The sequence below is a fragment of the Arvicanthis niloticus genome, chromosome X, assembly GCF_011762505.2.
Source record: "Arvicanthis niloticus isolate mArvNil1 chromosome X, mArvNil1.pat.X, whole genome shotgun sequence".
Lineage (NCBI taxonomy): Eukaryota > Metazoa > Chordata > Mammalia > Rodentia > Muridae > Arvicanthis > Arvicanthis niloticus.
Window position 1 is genome coordinate 116252262 of NC_047679.1, and position 13658 is coordinate 116265919.

Sequence of the window (13658 nt, forward strand, 5' to 3'; positions counted from 1 at the left end):
CTAATTTTTTTTTTATAGAGACAATGAAAAGAAGATGTTTAAATTCCAAGCTGTATTTGCTTTTATATTTTAATGAAACTCCGAGCACTACAAAGAATAATAAACAGGTGAAACAACTGTGACTTGCAAAATTATCTTGGTCTTGAAATTTTGCTTTTTTCTTTTAAAATAATCTCATGTTTTACAATTTGCATTCCAAAACATATGACTCAGAAATGTGTCTGTATAATTGCTGTTATAACATTACAATGTATGCATCTGAACAAAAGCACCCATCAAAATGTATTATTCCATACATGTAGATTATTTGGTTATAGTTTTGTAAATATATGCATCCAAATTGGAATTTAATTTAACAGCTAAAACTTCTTCAATTTTGTAGAAAATAAAAACTGAAATAAATATCAATTAACTGAAGTATATGAAGAAGAAAAAGTTATAGTTTTGCATTTGTTTATTATTGTGGGAGAAGGAAGTGCCATGACCTATAGTGCATATATGGAGGTCAGAAAACAACTTCCAAAGGTCCACACTCTCTATTCACCATGTAAATTCAGATGATTGAGTTCAGGTCATTAGTCTTGGTATCTCACTGGGCCCTAAATGTTACAATCAAAAGTTAATATTTCTCTGTACCCACTCTCTTTGGTTTTAACATGTTAACTTGTTCATCGTTTTCTCCTGCATTGGATATGATACTGCAGTTGTCTATTTTCAGTTATGATTGAGACAATGTCAGTTTCTCAAATAGCTATAATCATAAAAGCAATGTTCCACAATGATTTTTACTAAATTTGTAACTCTCTATGATAATAACCCTAAACCTTCAATTATCTCATTGATGTTATACAGATTTGACATAATCCAAATGTTTCCCATGCTACATAAGACTTCTAGGGGTTCATTAGTTGCTATAAATTGATCAATGAGTTTGTGTAGATTTTGATATTTCTACATTAATATAAACACTAGAGATGGGTATTTATGTAATTCAAAATTAGCCCATAGGCTACATGTTAATGCCAGCTCCCAAAAAAAAAAAGCCAGAAAACAAAACAAAATAAAAATCTGACAATATTGTAAAATAAAATGACTAAAAATGACCTAGCTCAAAAAATATTTCAAAAGTATGACAGCTTAATGCAGTCTGTTACCCTAGACTGGATCCTAGACTGAAGAGAAAATGCTATAATGAACAGATCTGTCAATTCATAAAATTGGAAAATGTACAGTAGATGAGATACAATATTGCAATATAGTGTTTATGTTAAATTTACTGAACTTGAGAAATAGACTTTGTTGTATTATCTATGAAACTACAACTACTGTTAGTAAGTAAACACTGAACTACTTTGAGGTAAGATGCAAATGGGTTCAAATTTATTTTTATTCATCTACTTTGTATGTATAGTATACGTGTATGTGTGTGTGTGTGTATGAGAGAGAGAGAGAGAGAGAGAGAGAGAGAGAGAGAGAGAGAGAGAGAGAGAAGTAGGTTATGCTTGCCTGTGGGTATGGATGTAGAAACCATCGGGTGACTTTGGCTATCTTTTTCTATCACTCTCAGCTTTTTTGAGACAGGGTCTCTCACTGAACCTGGAGTTCAATATTTCAACTAGATTGGCTGGCCTGTGGTCCTCTGTGGTTACCTTCCACCCCAACCCCATCCTGGGGTTATAGGTGTGTAACACCACAGTGAGCTTTTACATGGATGCAGGACATGTAAGCACAAGTCTTCACCACAGCAAGCACATTACTCAATGAGTGATCTTTTCAGCCACTTAATGCTGAGGATTTAATATATTCTTAAGTTTCTCCACAGTATAAGCAAACAAGGTTATTTTTTTAATACAGAAATACTTAATAGATAGAGATATAAATAGAATAGAGACATAAATAGAATGATAAAGCAACTGGGGTAGGCTGAATCTAAGTAAAAGACATGTGCTGTTCTTTGTATAAGTGTTAATTTGTCCAATTTTCTTAAGGTCTTACAAATCCAGTCAACAGTTATGTGTTGAAAAATAAATTACGTATGCATTAATCAAAGCACTGTACGCTAAATGACAAAAGCTCTCCACAAAGGAATATAGATCCAAAATTCAATATATATGAATTACCTAAAACAGGTAAATGTAGATAGAGAAAATAGATTAGCAGTTTCTAAGGAGTGAGGGAAGGGATTGGTGTATGCTTGCTAATTGTTATAATGTTACCATTTATGGTGGTAGTAAGTTCTAGAATTAAATAGCAATGATGGTGGGTCAATTCTGTTAACATGTGAAAAACTATTGGGTTATACACTCTAAATGAATAATTTTATGGTATAAAAGCTAAATCTCAACAAAGCTGATTTTTAAGAAAAAAATAAAAGGAAGGGAGGGGGGATAAGGATAAGGATACTGTTTAGTTGTTAAAGGCTTTCCTGTAAAAGCATGTGAACTTAAGTTAAAATGCCCATGGCCCATGTAAAAAGGCAGGTATCCCAGGGCTGGGATGCAGAGACAAGCTGATCGATTCCTGGAGTCAATGGCCCACCAGTTTTGCTGAGTCAGTGAATCTAATGTTCAGTGAGAAATCTTTGACCTTGACATACACATGCATCTCCATGCATTAACACATATACAAATATGTACAGACAGAAAAATGATGAAAGATACAAAAGACAGTTAAGAGATAGTTCTGGCTTGACCTATCAAAATGTCCAATAGTATGGCCAGGAGATTAGGAAGGCCACTGAAGAGAGAATACTTATATGCTAAGTCTAAAGATGTCAAAGAACTCAGAGTAGGAGTTGTTGAGTGTACAGTCGCAGGGATGCTAAGGTCATCAAGATTATGAACTGTAACCACCATGAAAATCAATGTAGTGCTTCTTCACAAAGCTAAAAACAAAACTAAAGTTATACCATCATATCACTCATGGGAAGGTTGCTTAATGGTATATATGACACGAAAGAAAAAGATTGACTATTTGGGGAAAAGAAAAGAGGGAACAAATTAACAGAAAGACCAGAGGAACAGGGGAGGTAGATGAGAGGTACAGAATCCAAATACACACACACACACACACACACACACACACACACACACACACACAAAACCATCTCAGTCAACTTATCCTCAAGGAGCACTATTTGTCTTGCTTTCATTACTTCTTAGTTGCTTGTAGTTCTTTGTCAAAGGTGAGCACCCCATAAAATTTCCCAATTCCATATTAAAAGTCTATTGGTGGTTTACTTATTTAGGTCTCATTTGGGCAGCCATGTTGGTGAAATTTCATGGATGTAGCTACTCTACATTTCTAGTAGAGTGGTAGACACAATTTCATAGCAGATTTCCTGTTCCTCTGGTTCTACAATCTTCCTGCCCCCAACCCTTAGAAGTTGGTCTTAATGGGAAGCAAATCTGGATTATCAAAAAAGAGAAAATGAAGTTCCTTTGTTCTGGCTTCTACAAGACTGGTATAGATTAATTTCTTAACATTTCTGATAATGATTCTTATGAATGCAAATGTATCATAGGGTCCTGAGAATGATATATTAGTCTATTTCTGTGTGATGGAAAGTCCCGGAGTCAGTAAATATATCCTGCCTAAAAAAATTGTTATCTTGCGTATGGTTGGCTCTGGTAGTCCAAAAACCAAAAATCATGTTTGTTATATCATTCTCACAAATCACTGGAAATGTATGAATGGGAAAGACTTCCTTCTTTTAAAATCTCCACTGTCTATACATTTTTGCTAAAAACGATACTGTGTACTCCTAAATGGTCTGCTGCTTTTGATAAAAGATAGTAATTAGATAAAGATGCTGCTATGAGTTCTAGAACATTCTAAAATAAAAACCAAATTATCTTTGCTTTCTCACCATCTGTGCCTAGTATATATTATTACCATTTTATTAAATAAATACTAAAAGTTACCATTTTTCCATATTTAAAAATCTTGAGCTTTTATAGTTAATATATATTAAAGCACATTTGAAAAATGTATTACAAAACCTTCATGTTATGAAATATTTAAGCTATGAAGTTTTGAGAACTCTCAAACACTTATGTGGAACTCCTTATTATTAGTTTAAAAAAAACAAAGGTAAGAAAACTTTTCTTTATGTACAATGAATGGTAACTTCCTGTGGTTTCTGAACTACTTAGTTAAATTATAGTTAAAAGTAAATATGTTATAAAATAATGACTAATTATGATCATCTGTGCCATAGATGGTTTCTCACTGCCACTTGAGCCTACACCAAGCCTGTCCCCTATGGCAACAAAAAAAAATTGAGAAGTATGTACAGTACAAGAACCCCAAGATTAATCATGTGAGATAAACTGTTATTTCTATGACAATAAGAACATGGAGGTGTTTTTTATTTAATGGGTTAAAAACATTGAATGAAGATAGAATTATGGAACACAAAATCAGAAATGCAAAAGAAAACAGATAATATTTAAAAGGTCTTTTAAGAATCACCAGTTTTCAAAATCTCAGGAATATTTTTTTGGAATTGTAAAGGCAATCTGTACAGGAAACAGAAAATCTGCATTCTCGTATACCAATCAGCAAATCTGCCATTTTCTTTTATTTCCACTTAGATAATAGTTTTTCCATGAACTAAAATGCCAAAGGTCAAATTCTCCCTTACATTCATATACTGTAATGACCCACCTTCTGAGTCTTATTATACAAATTTGTTAAAAAGTCAGTATATGGAGACATATCACTTCTATCTATGCATAAATGTGAATGGTACTCGGTAATATAGGGAAAGTAGAGAAAATATACAGAATGTGAAGATAAAAGAGGTTTCCAAATGTTATTATTTGGAAGTGGCCATGAAAGAAAAAAAGAAGGAATTTCAGCATATATAATGATATTGCCAAAACTAGTGGGAGGAAATTTTAAGCAGGGTCAGTAATGTCAATAGCTTGAAAAAAAAAAGCTAAACAAGAATTTTCAGTTTACTATATGATAGTCTTTGTTGATTTTGCTAAAAATACTTTTAATTGAGTTAAACTTACACTTCAGTGAATAGAAGGATAGGCAAGAATAGAGGCAGTAAAAGATCCCAATATCTGAATAATCTGGAGACTACTAGAGGTCCAGAGGTTGAGGAAGGCTTTAGAAAGATTCATTTTCATTTGCTTGTTTATTGGTTTTTGTTGAATGTTAACTAAATAACTAGAGCTAGTAGACAGAAAGTAATTACAGATATATGAAGCGAGCCCTAAGATAGATTGAACTAGAGAAGAAGGGTCACTCTACAAATAGGCAAGGGATTGATAACAGGATAAGAGAGACAGATGTTCATGTATCATCATGTTTGCATGTGATAGAAAAGTACATTGGATTTTCTGCCAGAGGACCCCTATTTTCCCATTAAAATACAATAAAAGGTCATCTGTGAAAATGCATAATATAAGGGTAGAGGTGGTAAAGAACAACTACTCGGGGCAAAGGAGAAAGGAACACATGGCCATCCATGGGAAAACTGCAGCTATAAACCATATCTCTCCCAATATCTGTTTTGGTGAATAAACTGTTACTGGGACTGATACTTATTTTATTTTACTGCCTATGATTACTTTTGTGCTTCAACAGTGAAGTTAAATGGTTATGACAGAAATTTTATGACCTACCTACAAAGGCTAAATTATTTTACCAAGTATGCTGGCCATAATGTCATAGAATTCTGTCCTAATAGGGTCTTGAGAGCATATTTTAAACTAGATGAAAATAAATAGAGTTCCAGACAGGATGGTCATCAATTTGTTGAAGGGATCTGACATCATAATTGATACAGAGTAATGGAAAGAATTGGTACATTTATCCTGTAGAGGACTCAGTTGTCTTCCCTGGAACAGAATAGTTTGGGTATTTCATCTCTACATTTAACTCCATGATAAATCAGAAATACCTCCACCTTAATTAGAATGTAATTCCTTTCCCTGGTTTGTAATTGCTTATTTAAGGTTATTTTTAACCTTAAATAGGATATGCATTGATCCTTAATAGACTAGGCATATATGTGGTGGTTTGAATATGATTAAGTGTCGTAGATTAATGTATTTGAATCTGGTCCCTAGTTGGTGGAACTCTTTGAGAAGGATTAGGAGATGTGGCCTTGTGGGAGAAGGTGTATCACTGGGAGTGGGCTTACAGGTTTCAAAAGACACATATTATTCCCACTGTGGCTCTCTGCCTTCTACTTGTGGATTGAGATACAAGCTCTCGCATGCTGTTCCAGCTGTAATGCCTGCCCACCGCTATTATAGAACCCTAAGCCCAATTAAATGCTTTCATTCAGAAGTTGTCTTCATCATGGTATTTTTTCACAGCAATAGAAAAGTAACTGTGATAGAGATTTGTACGGGGAGTGGGACTGCTGTGACGGAACTGGCCATGCTAATTCTTGAAGGAATGTAGTAGAGATTGGATTGTGAACTGGAAAAGTAATTGAAATACTGTAAGTAAAGATTAATGGGCCATCCTAACAGGACGTTGAAAGATGGCATTGCTTAGAGTCATACAAACAATGGACGTCTGGCTCAAGAGGTTTCAAAGGGGAATAGTATTTGTATCTAGGTTGGGACATTGTGGCAAAAGTTGTAGTTGTTTCCACCCCTTGTCCTAAGAATTTTTTGAGGCGCCGGGCGGTGGTGGCGCACGCCTTTAATCCCAGTACTTGGGAGGCAGAGGTAGGCGGATTTCTGAGTTCGAGGCCAGCCTGGTCTACAGAGTGAGTTCCAGGACAGCCAGGGCTACACAGAGAAACCCTGTCTCGAAAAAACAAAAAAACAAAACAAACAAAAAAAAAAAGAATTTTTTGAGGCTAAATCTAAAATAGATTTCTAAAGTATTTTTTTGGTAGAAGAGATTTCAAGATAGCCAAATATTGAGTCTATCACATGATTATTATTATTATTATTATTATTAAGTTTTATGCAGTTAATAATAAAAAGAGGGGGGATACTAAATTCACAGTTTGAAGAGAAAAGCAGTACTGGAAATTTTACTCTTGGAGACAAGGCTTGTACTAAAAGAGATAAGGAGATTATAATCTGCCTGATCCACAAAAGAATAAAGGAAGGCTGCCCTCCTTGTAATTCAGGGCAAGACCCTACCCACCTAGGCTTCCTCAAAACCAGCAACAAAGGAAAGCTGAAGCAAATGTGATTCAATGGGGCCAAGCTACATCACAAGCAGTCGGCCAAACTTAGCAGTATTGTCTATTTTATTCACAGAGTATACACAAGTAAAAGGGTTGTGAAATATTCCTCCATGGTTAAAGAGAACTGTTGAGGCCAGGCAATGCATGACATGGCAGTTCCTGCACGAAGGCCCTGAGAAGCAATTGTGTGAAGTGAAACCTGAATTGTACTGGAGAGCCCAAGATTCTGGGCATGTTAGAGACATGGGGGTAGCTGCCAGGGATATCTGTACACAGGTAATGGAATCAGCCTGAGAGTAAGGACATATCTTGCAGGCAGTGAAGTAAGAGGCAGGTCAGAGCCATATAACCTTTCAACAACAGATATGGAGCTGTAGGATTTAGAGGTTTCCCTGATGTGCTTTTGGTCTGGTTTTGGTTCCATGTTTCCTCACTATACCTGATTCCTCCTTTTTAGAATGTACCTTCGATGGCATTATATATTATATTATTTTACAAAGGGTGACCATTAAGACATTGCCTTGAGTCTCAGAAAAAAAAAAGCTTTGGAGTTTTTAACACTATTGTGATTTAAAATCTATAGGGAATTTAGATACTGGACTAAATGTACTTCACATTATGATATGCCCATATGGGGGCTTGGGGGGAGGGGAATGTGGTAGTTTAAATTCTAATGGTTCTTATAGCCTCATATGTTTGAATACTTATTCTCCAAGTGGTAGAACTATTTGGGAAGAATAAGGAGAACTTGGTCTTGTTGGAGGAGGTGTATCACTAGTGGTGAACTTTGACATTTCAAAAGACTCATGCCAATGTGTCTCATCTTCCTGCTTGTGCAGTGAGGTGTCAGCTCTCAGCTGCTACTCAGGCTACCATGCCTTCACTCCACCACCGTAGACTCTAACCCTCTGGAACTGTAAGCCCAGACTTATAAAGTCTTCCTTTATAAGTTGCCTTGATCGAGGTAGTCTTTTCACAGCAATGAAACCCTAACCAAAACAATACAGAATGCTCTACAATTTGTTTTCTCAAATAAAGTCATTATTCTATTTCCTTTCCATATCTGCATATTAGTTTCAAGAATTATTTGTCATATTAGGAGCATTTAACCTTGCTTCATTTGACCAAGTTAATCTAAAAGAGGTCACTTAAAATGAAATTATGCTACATTAGATCACAAAGCTGGAAAAAATGCATCTTTTTTTTTCTATAGTACTGGCATTATATTGATAGAGTAATGGATTTCAGGAAGCTTGTAACAAATTCAAAGTTTTAGTTTCCTAAATAGATTAAAACCCATGTATATCTTAAGCAACAAGATAGATGAAATGCTGACAAGAGCCCAGGGTTTGATGTGCTTGCTGATGAACGAGCCTCTGTGGGGTTGTTAGTCTCCCACTTCTCTTTTCTATCTTAGTTTCTTAAAACCAAAATGACTGTCTGATTTTTACCATGACTGTCAAGTCTTTTCACATATTTGACTTTGAATGAAATTCAGATAATAAGTCAAAGCAAGAGTGAATACAGAATGTTTTATTTGAAGTTTGAATAGATTTTGATAATCAGTAATCACCTCTTAAAGCTAGTAGGCAGTTCAATAAACAGTTTTTTTTCTCCATTTTTAAAAGCTTAAAGGTTGTCTACATTGATTGATTGATTAATTATATAGAGGCTTGGAGAACTAAACTAAGATAATCATATCCTGTTCTTTTCTTAAAATGCAGGGATTCAAACTAGGTAACAGCAATATTAATAATCTTTTTTAACCTGAAACAAGATTTATTGATAGGAATAAAATCCTAACTCTAGCTGGTACACACCTTTGATCCCAGCACTAGAGAAGCAGTGGCAGGCAGATCTCTATGAGTTCGAGGCCAGCCTACTCTGGAGAGTAAATTCCAAGACAGCCAGGGCTACAGAGAAAGTCTGTCTCAAAGAAAAAATAAAAATAAAAAAAGCAGAACAAAACAAAATCTTAACTCTAGCAACATGTCATTTAAAAATATATTTTAACATAAAACATGTGCTTAAAAAGTATATCTGACCCCCTGGTATTCATAAAAATGTAGCCTATGCTCTTTATCAATATAATATTTATCAGTATATCTGAAAAATGTTACAGATTTCATTCTTCTCATTGTTGTTAGAATAAACACCAGTGAGAATCTGTATGTAGCAAGAAGTTAAGTTGTGCTTGACCAAAAACAAAAAAAATGGCACTGGCAGTATAGTAATATATACCTAATATGAATGAATAGACTAGAAAGGGCCTCCATATCTTCCATATTTCTACATACAAAATTATGATCATGAAATGTAATTACTCTGATTGGGCAATATTTTACAAAATAGCACACTCTATACCAGAAATAAGACTGTTGATCAAAAAATTCCAATGTGCCTAAAAGGATGGAAATGTTTATTTTCCTGATTTCAACATTATATATTGTATGCAAATATTGAATTATCACACTGTACCCATAATTTTTGACAATCCAAATAATTAAAAAATTAAAATAGAAACAGATGGCATTTTACTAGCTGAACAGATTAGTAGTGAATACTGAGGAGCACTTCTCAAACCAGTTTTTGTGTCCTCGAATTGGTCTAAAGAGGGATCTCATTAATTTCTTCAGGAATAAATGAGGATAGATATGGCTCTGTAGTTAAGAAACAGGTTTGTATCCTACAGCTGCAAACAGACTATTTAATGATGCCTACTATTCCGATGGCAGTGTCTGTTACACTTTTAGGTATATTATTGATTCTATAATGACCATGTTAGTTTTACATGATTAATTAGGAAGAGTTATAACTGTCACCAGAAAATAATTTACCTGTCCAACTGATATATTTCCATCATAGCCAGAATGTATATCAAAAGATCATACATTTTCTTTCATATCAGATGAAAACACAAATTGTAAAAACATGCACACAAAGACTCACCGAGGTGTACAAGTATCCCTCGCTGTTCATGGCCAAATACAGCTTGGTTTGAACTCCTTGGATAGCCACCACTCGAAGACCCACAGGGATGAGGTTAAACAGAGCTGAAATGTCAAACAATGGGAAAATGTTACAGTTCCAAATTTCATGGCTTCCCAATGTATTCCGTAGTAGTGTCTGGCTTCCTAAAAGCAGTGTAGAATAAATGACTCTAGACATATGTATCCAGACACATACAAATATAGCTATGTTCTACTTTCTAGTGTATTTGACTACTGATTATATTCACTTAAGTGGGTCGATAACAACATACTGTCAAACATTCTAGAGAGAATGGAAGACCTTGGTAGAAACATCCTGAATTTTAGAGCACTGGAGTTGAGGAATATTTACATTTTGGGGGTGGAGCAAAGTATCAGGAACTACTGTATATACTAAAATAGCATTGTCCTTCTCAAACTAAGCTCTTAACCTGCTGCTCTAGAGAGTTGCTGAAATGTTCATGGGCCTGCTAGACGGAACTACCAGTTGAGAAATTCCTACACTTTTAATGAGACACACTGCTTCAACATTTTCATTTAAATTATCTGTACTATTTACAGTGCAAAAAAAACCTATAAATAAATCTGGATCTTGCAGAAAAAAATATTTTGTGCTCCTATATTCCTAGAATAGTATTTCATAAAAAACTGGAATTTTTCAGGATGATAGCATTGAGCAGTCTCCTGGCATTTAGTCTCAAAGACAATAGGTATAGGACTAAAGATAGGCTATAGAAGAAAAGTATCATTTGTTATTTTAACATGTCCTGCAAAAATCCTTGCAAGCAGGCTAACACGGTCTTCATTGCTTTGTCTGAAGGTCTTACTGCATAAAACTTACACCCAAGCACTCCTCAGCACCACACACCTCTCACTGGAGACAACCAGTGGGTGTCCTCCCACCACCAGCTGTCTCTGCCCTCCCACACCATGAACAAAAATAAAACAGTACATTTTTAAAACGTAGTGTTTGCCACACACATCTTTTGCAAATAGCCTGTGCACCTTTCTCTCAGGAGTCATAGACAAATGTTGATGATTTTTCCCTGTTTTGCATATTCCTTAGGGATGATAAACTGATCTGTTACTTTCATGAACAAGAATTTAAAGGTATAGCTCCCATGTATAAGGTTTTTTTTCTAGAATCACTTATCTTTGATCATATAGATATTTGAGCATATATAGGTATAGTAGGTTTGGTAGTGTGTGCGAAAATGTTAATAAAGAACTAACAAAATGCCTCCTGCAAAGCCTACAATGTATCTTTCCCTTACAATCTGGGTGCTACCAAAGAGGAGGTAGGACATATTGTACAGTTGAAAATACAAGTGTTCCTACCACATGCCACTGATGGCACTTCATTTGATAATCACCATATAAAATGCTGTGCCCTTCTGTTACAGGAAGTAAAGAAGACAAATTGCAAAGGTTGCTAGCCAGCATCATGTGCTATATTTGACAATGCAATGTACAAGATATAAACCTAATATCTTTGAGCACATCATGTATAAGTCATGTCTTATTCTGTTGATGATACTCTCCTCACTGCAGGTACTCAAAACACATTTGTAGACTGATACCAAACTATACAGTAGAACCATGATCTTTTTGGGGGGAGTATAATAGATGGTAATCATAGATCAAACTCTGAGACCTACCATAAACTAAACAAAAAATTTCAAGTGGTTTGGTTTAAAGTAAATATCACTATATGCTAGCCTACAATTATAAAACCAACATTGCCTGAAACCATATTAGGTTGTAGTAATAAATAATGGAAATAGATAAGAAATAAAATGCAAAATTATTTCTAGAATCTTATATTATAAAACAATAGACTGAACCCTCGTAGTTGTATGAACATAGTTTTTAACATCAGAGGTTGGACTGGAGGAAGGGATAGAAGAGATTGGTAAGGATTGGATTTTTGTGTTGATTTTCACTGCTCTCAGATTGTGGCTTAATGAAAAATGAAATGTCTAAAGTTCAAACAATTCACAATTAAAGAAGGAAGAGAAGCACCCAATATCAATCCACAGTGTGTATTCTTGAAAAGTGATATTGAATTTTTAGGAGGCCAATCACTTTTCACTGTGTTTCCTAAATATTTATGAAGCTGGATACATAGACACAGACATAGACACAGACACACAGACATACAGACACACGGACACACAGACAGACAGACACACACACACACACTAAAAAAAAACTAAAAAAACTAAAACTAAAGAGAGCCGAAAATGTGAAGTAGTTGGTCATACATAGAAGTCCTATATTTTCTTTTAGATAGTCAAGATAAATTAGAAATTGATTTGGCTTTTAAGTTTTCCAAAGGGGCAATCTTCCTAGATGAAAACACAAAATGTTATAGCAGAAGGCAGCTTGGATACAATCACTTCCTATACACTGTGGTCTTGCTCTCTTTCCTGTCGTTGAGACAGAATCTTGTTTTCTCAGGCAGATCTGAGTCTTGCTATGCAGCTCAGGCTCACCAGAGCTTGTAAGTAATTCTTCCTGTAATTCAGCTTGCTTAGTATTAGGATTGTAAGCACACACTGCCTTCTCTAATTTTGTAATACTTTTTTATGGACTTAAGATATATCACAAATAATTTAATCTCAGGATTAGTTTAGTTAGAGGCTAAGCAATATCAATTTCTTCAGAATATAAACAATACATATAATGTAACATAAGGTAATGTTAGTTTCAGGACAGATGTATTTTTTAAAAGTCCAGAAACTACTAGAGTTTTGTTATGAATAATCTCAATAGTAACCAACAACTTCATCTAGAGTACACCATTGGGTCATATGCATTGATTCTGTTCGACCTTGCTACCTTTTGTCAGAAAAATGAACTCATAGTTAATAGCGCTAGACAATAACAAAAAGGTATTATTTTGATCAGGATAAAAAACTTATTATATGAAGAATAATTAATGTTGTTTGTGTTTCTAAAAGACATGCATTAAGTAGCTAAAATCTTTTCAACTTCAGCCAGATTTTTAGACATTTTTTGGTTTGTTTGTTCTTGCTTTTTTTTGTTTTTCAAGACAGGGTTTCTCTGTGTAGCCCTGGCTGTCCTGGAATTCACTCTGTAGACCAGGCTGGCCTCAAACTCAGAAATATGCCTGTCTTTGCCTCCCAAGTGCTGGGATTAAAGGCATGCACCACCATGCCTGAACACTTATTTATTTATTTATTTATTTATTTATTTATTTATTTATTCATTGATTCATTCATTCATTCATTCATTTATTCATTTTGTGGATTTAAGAGAATTTTCATAAATAACCTCTATGTTGCTTTTTAATTGTTCTTGGTTGTGACTATATAAAAACAAACATTTCTAACTTAAGGGGATTACTTCCTCTAAGATATGTTCCCTTGTTGTTGAACAGTACACTGAAACTAAAGCCATGCCAGGGCCAGTTTCTCCAAGAAATAATAATTTAAAAAACTATTATTTTAATGTGTATTGGAGAATCATGGCAC

At 34.7% G+C, this 13658-nt stretch overlaps 1 protein-coding gene across 5 annotated transcripts in view; it reads right to left on the bottom strand.

Moving 5' to 3' along the window:
• The window catches only part of Fgf13 (fibroblast growth factor 13), a 493390-nt gene that overhangs the window by 54544 nt on the left and 425188 nt on the right, over positions 1 to 13658 (bottom strand). For all 5 annotated transcript variants that reach the window (XM_076918148.1, XM_076918147.1, XM_034486125.2 and 2 more), the window contains one exon: positions 10121 to 10224. In XM_076918148.1, coding sequence (XP_076774263.1) covers positions 10121 to 10224 — 104 coding nt within the window. The remainder of the gene's footprint in view (positions 1 to 10120; positions 10225 to 13658) is intronic.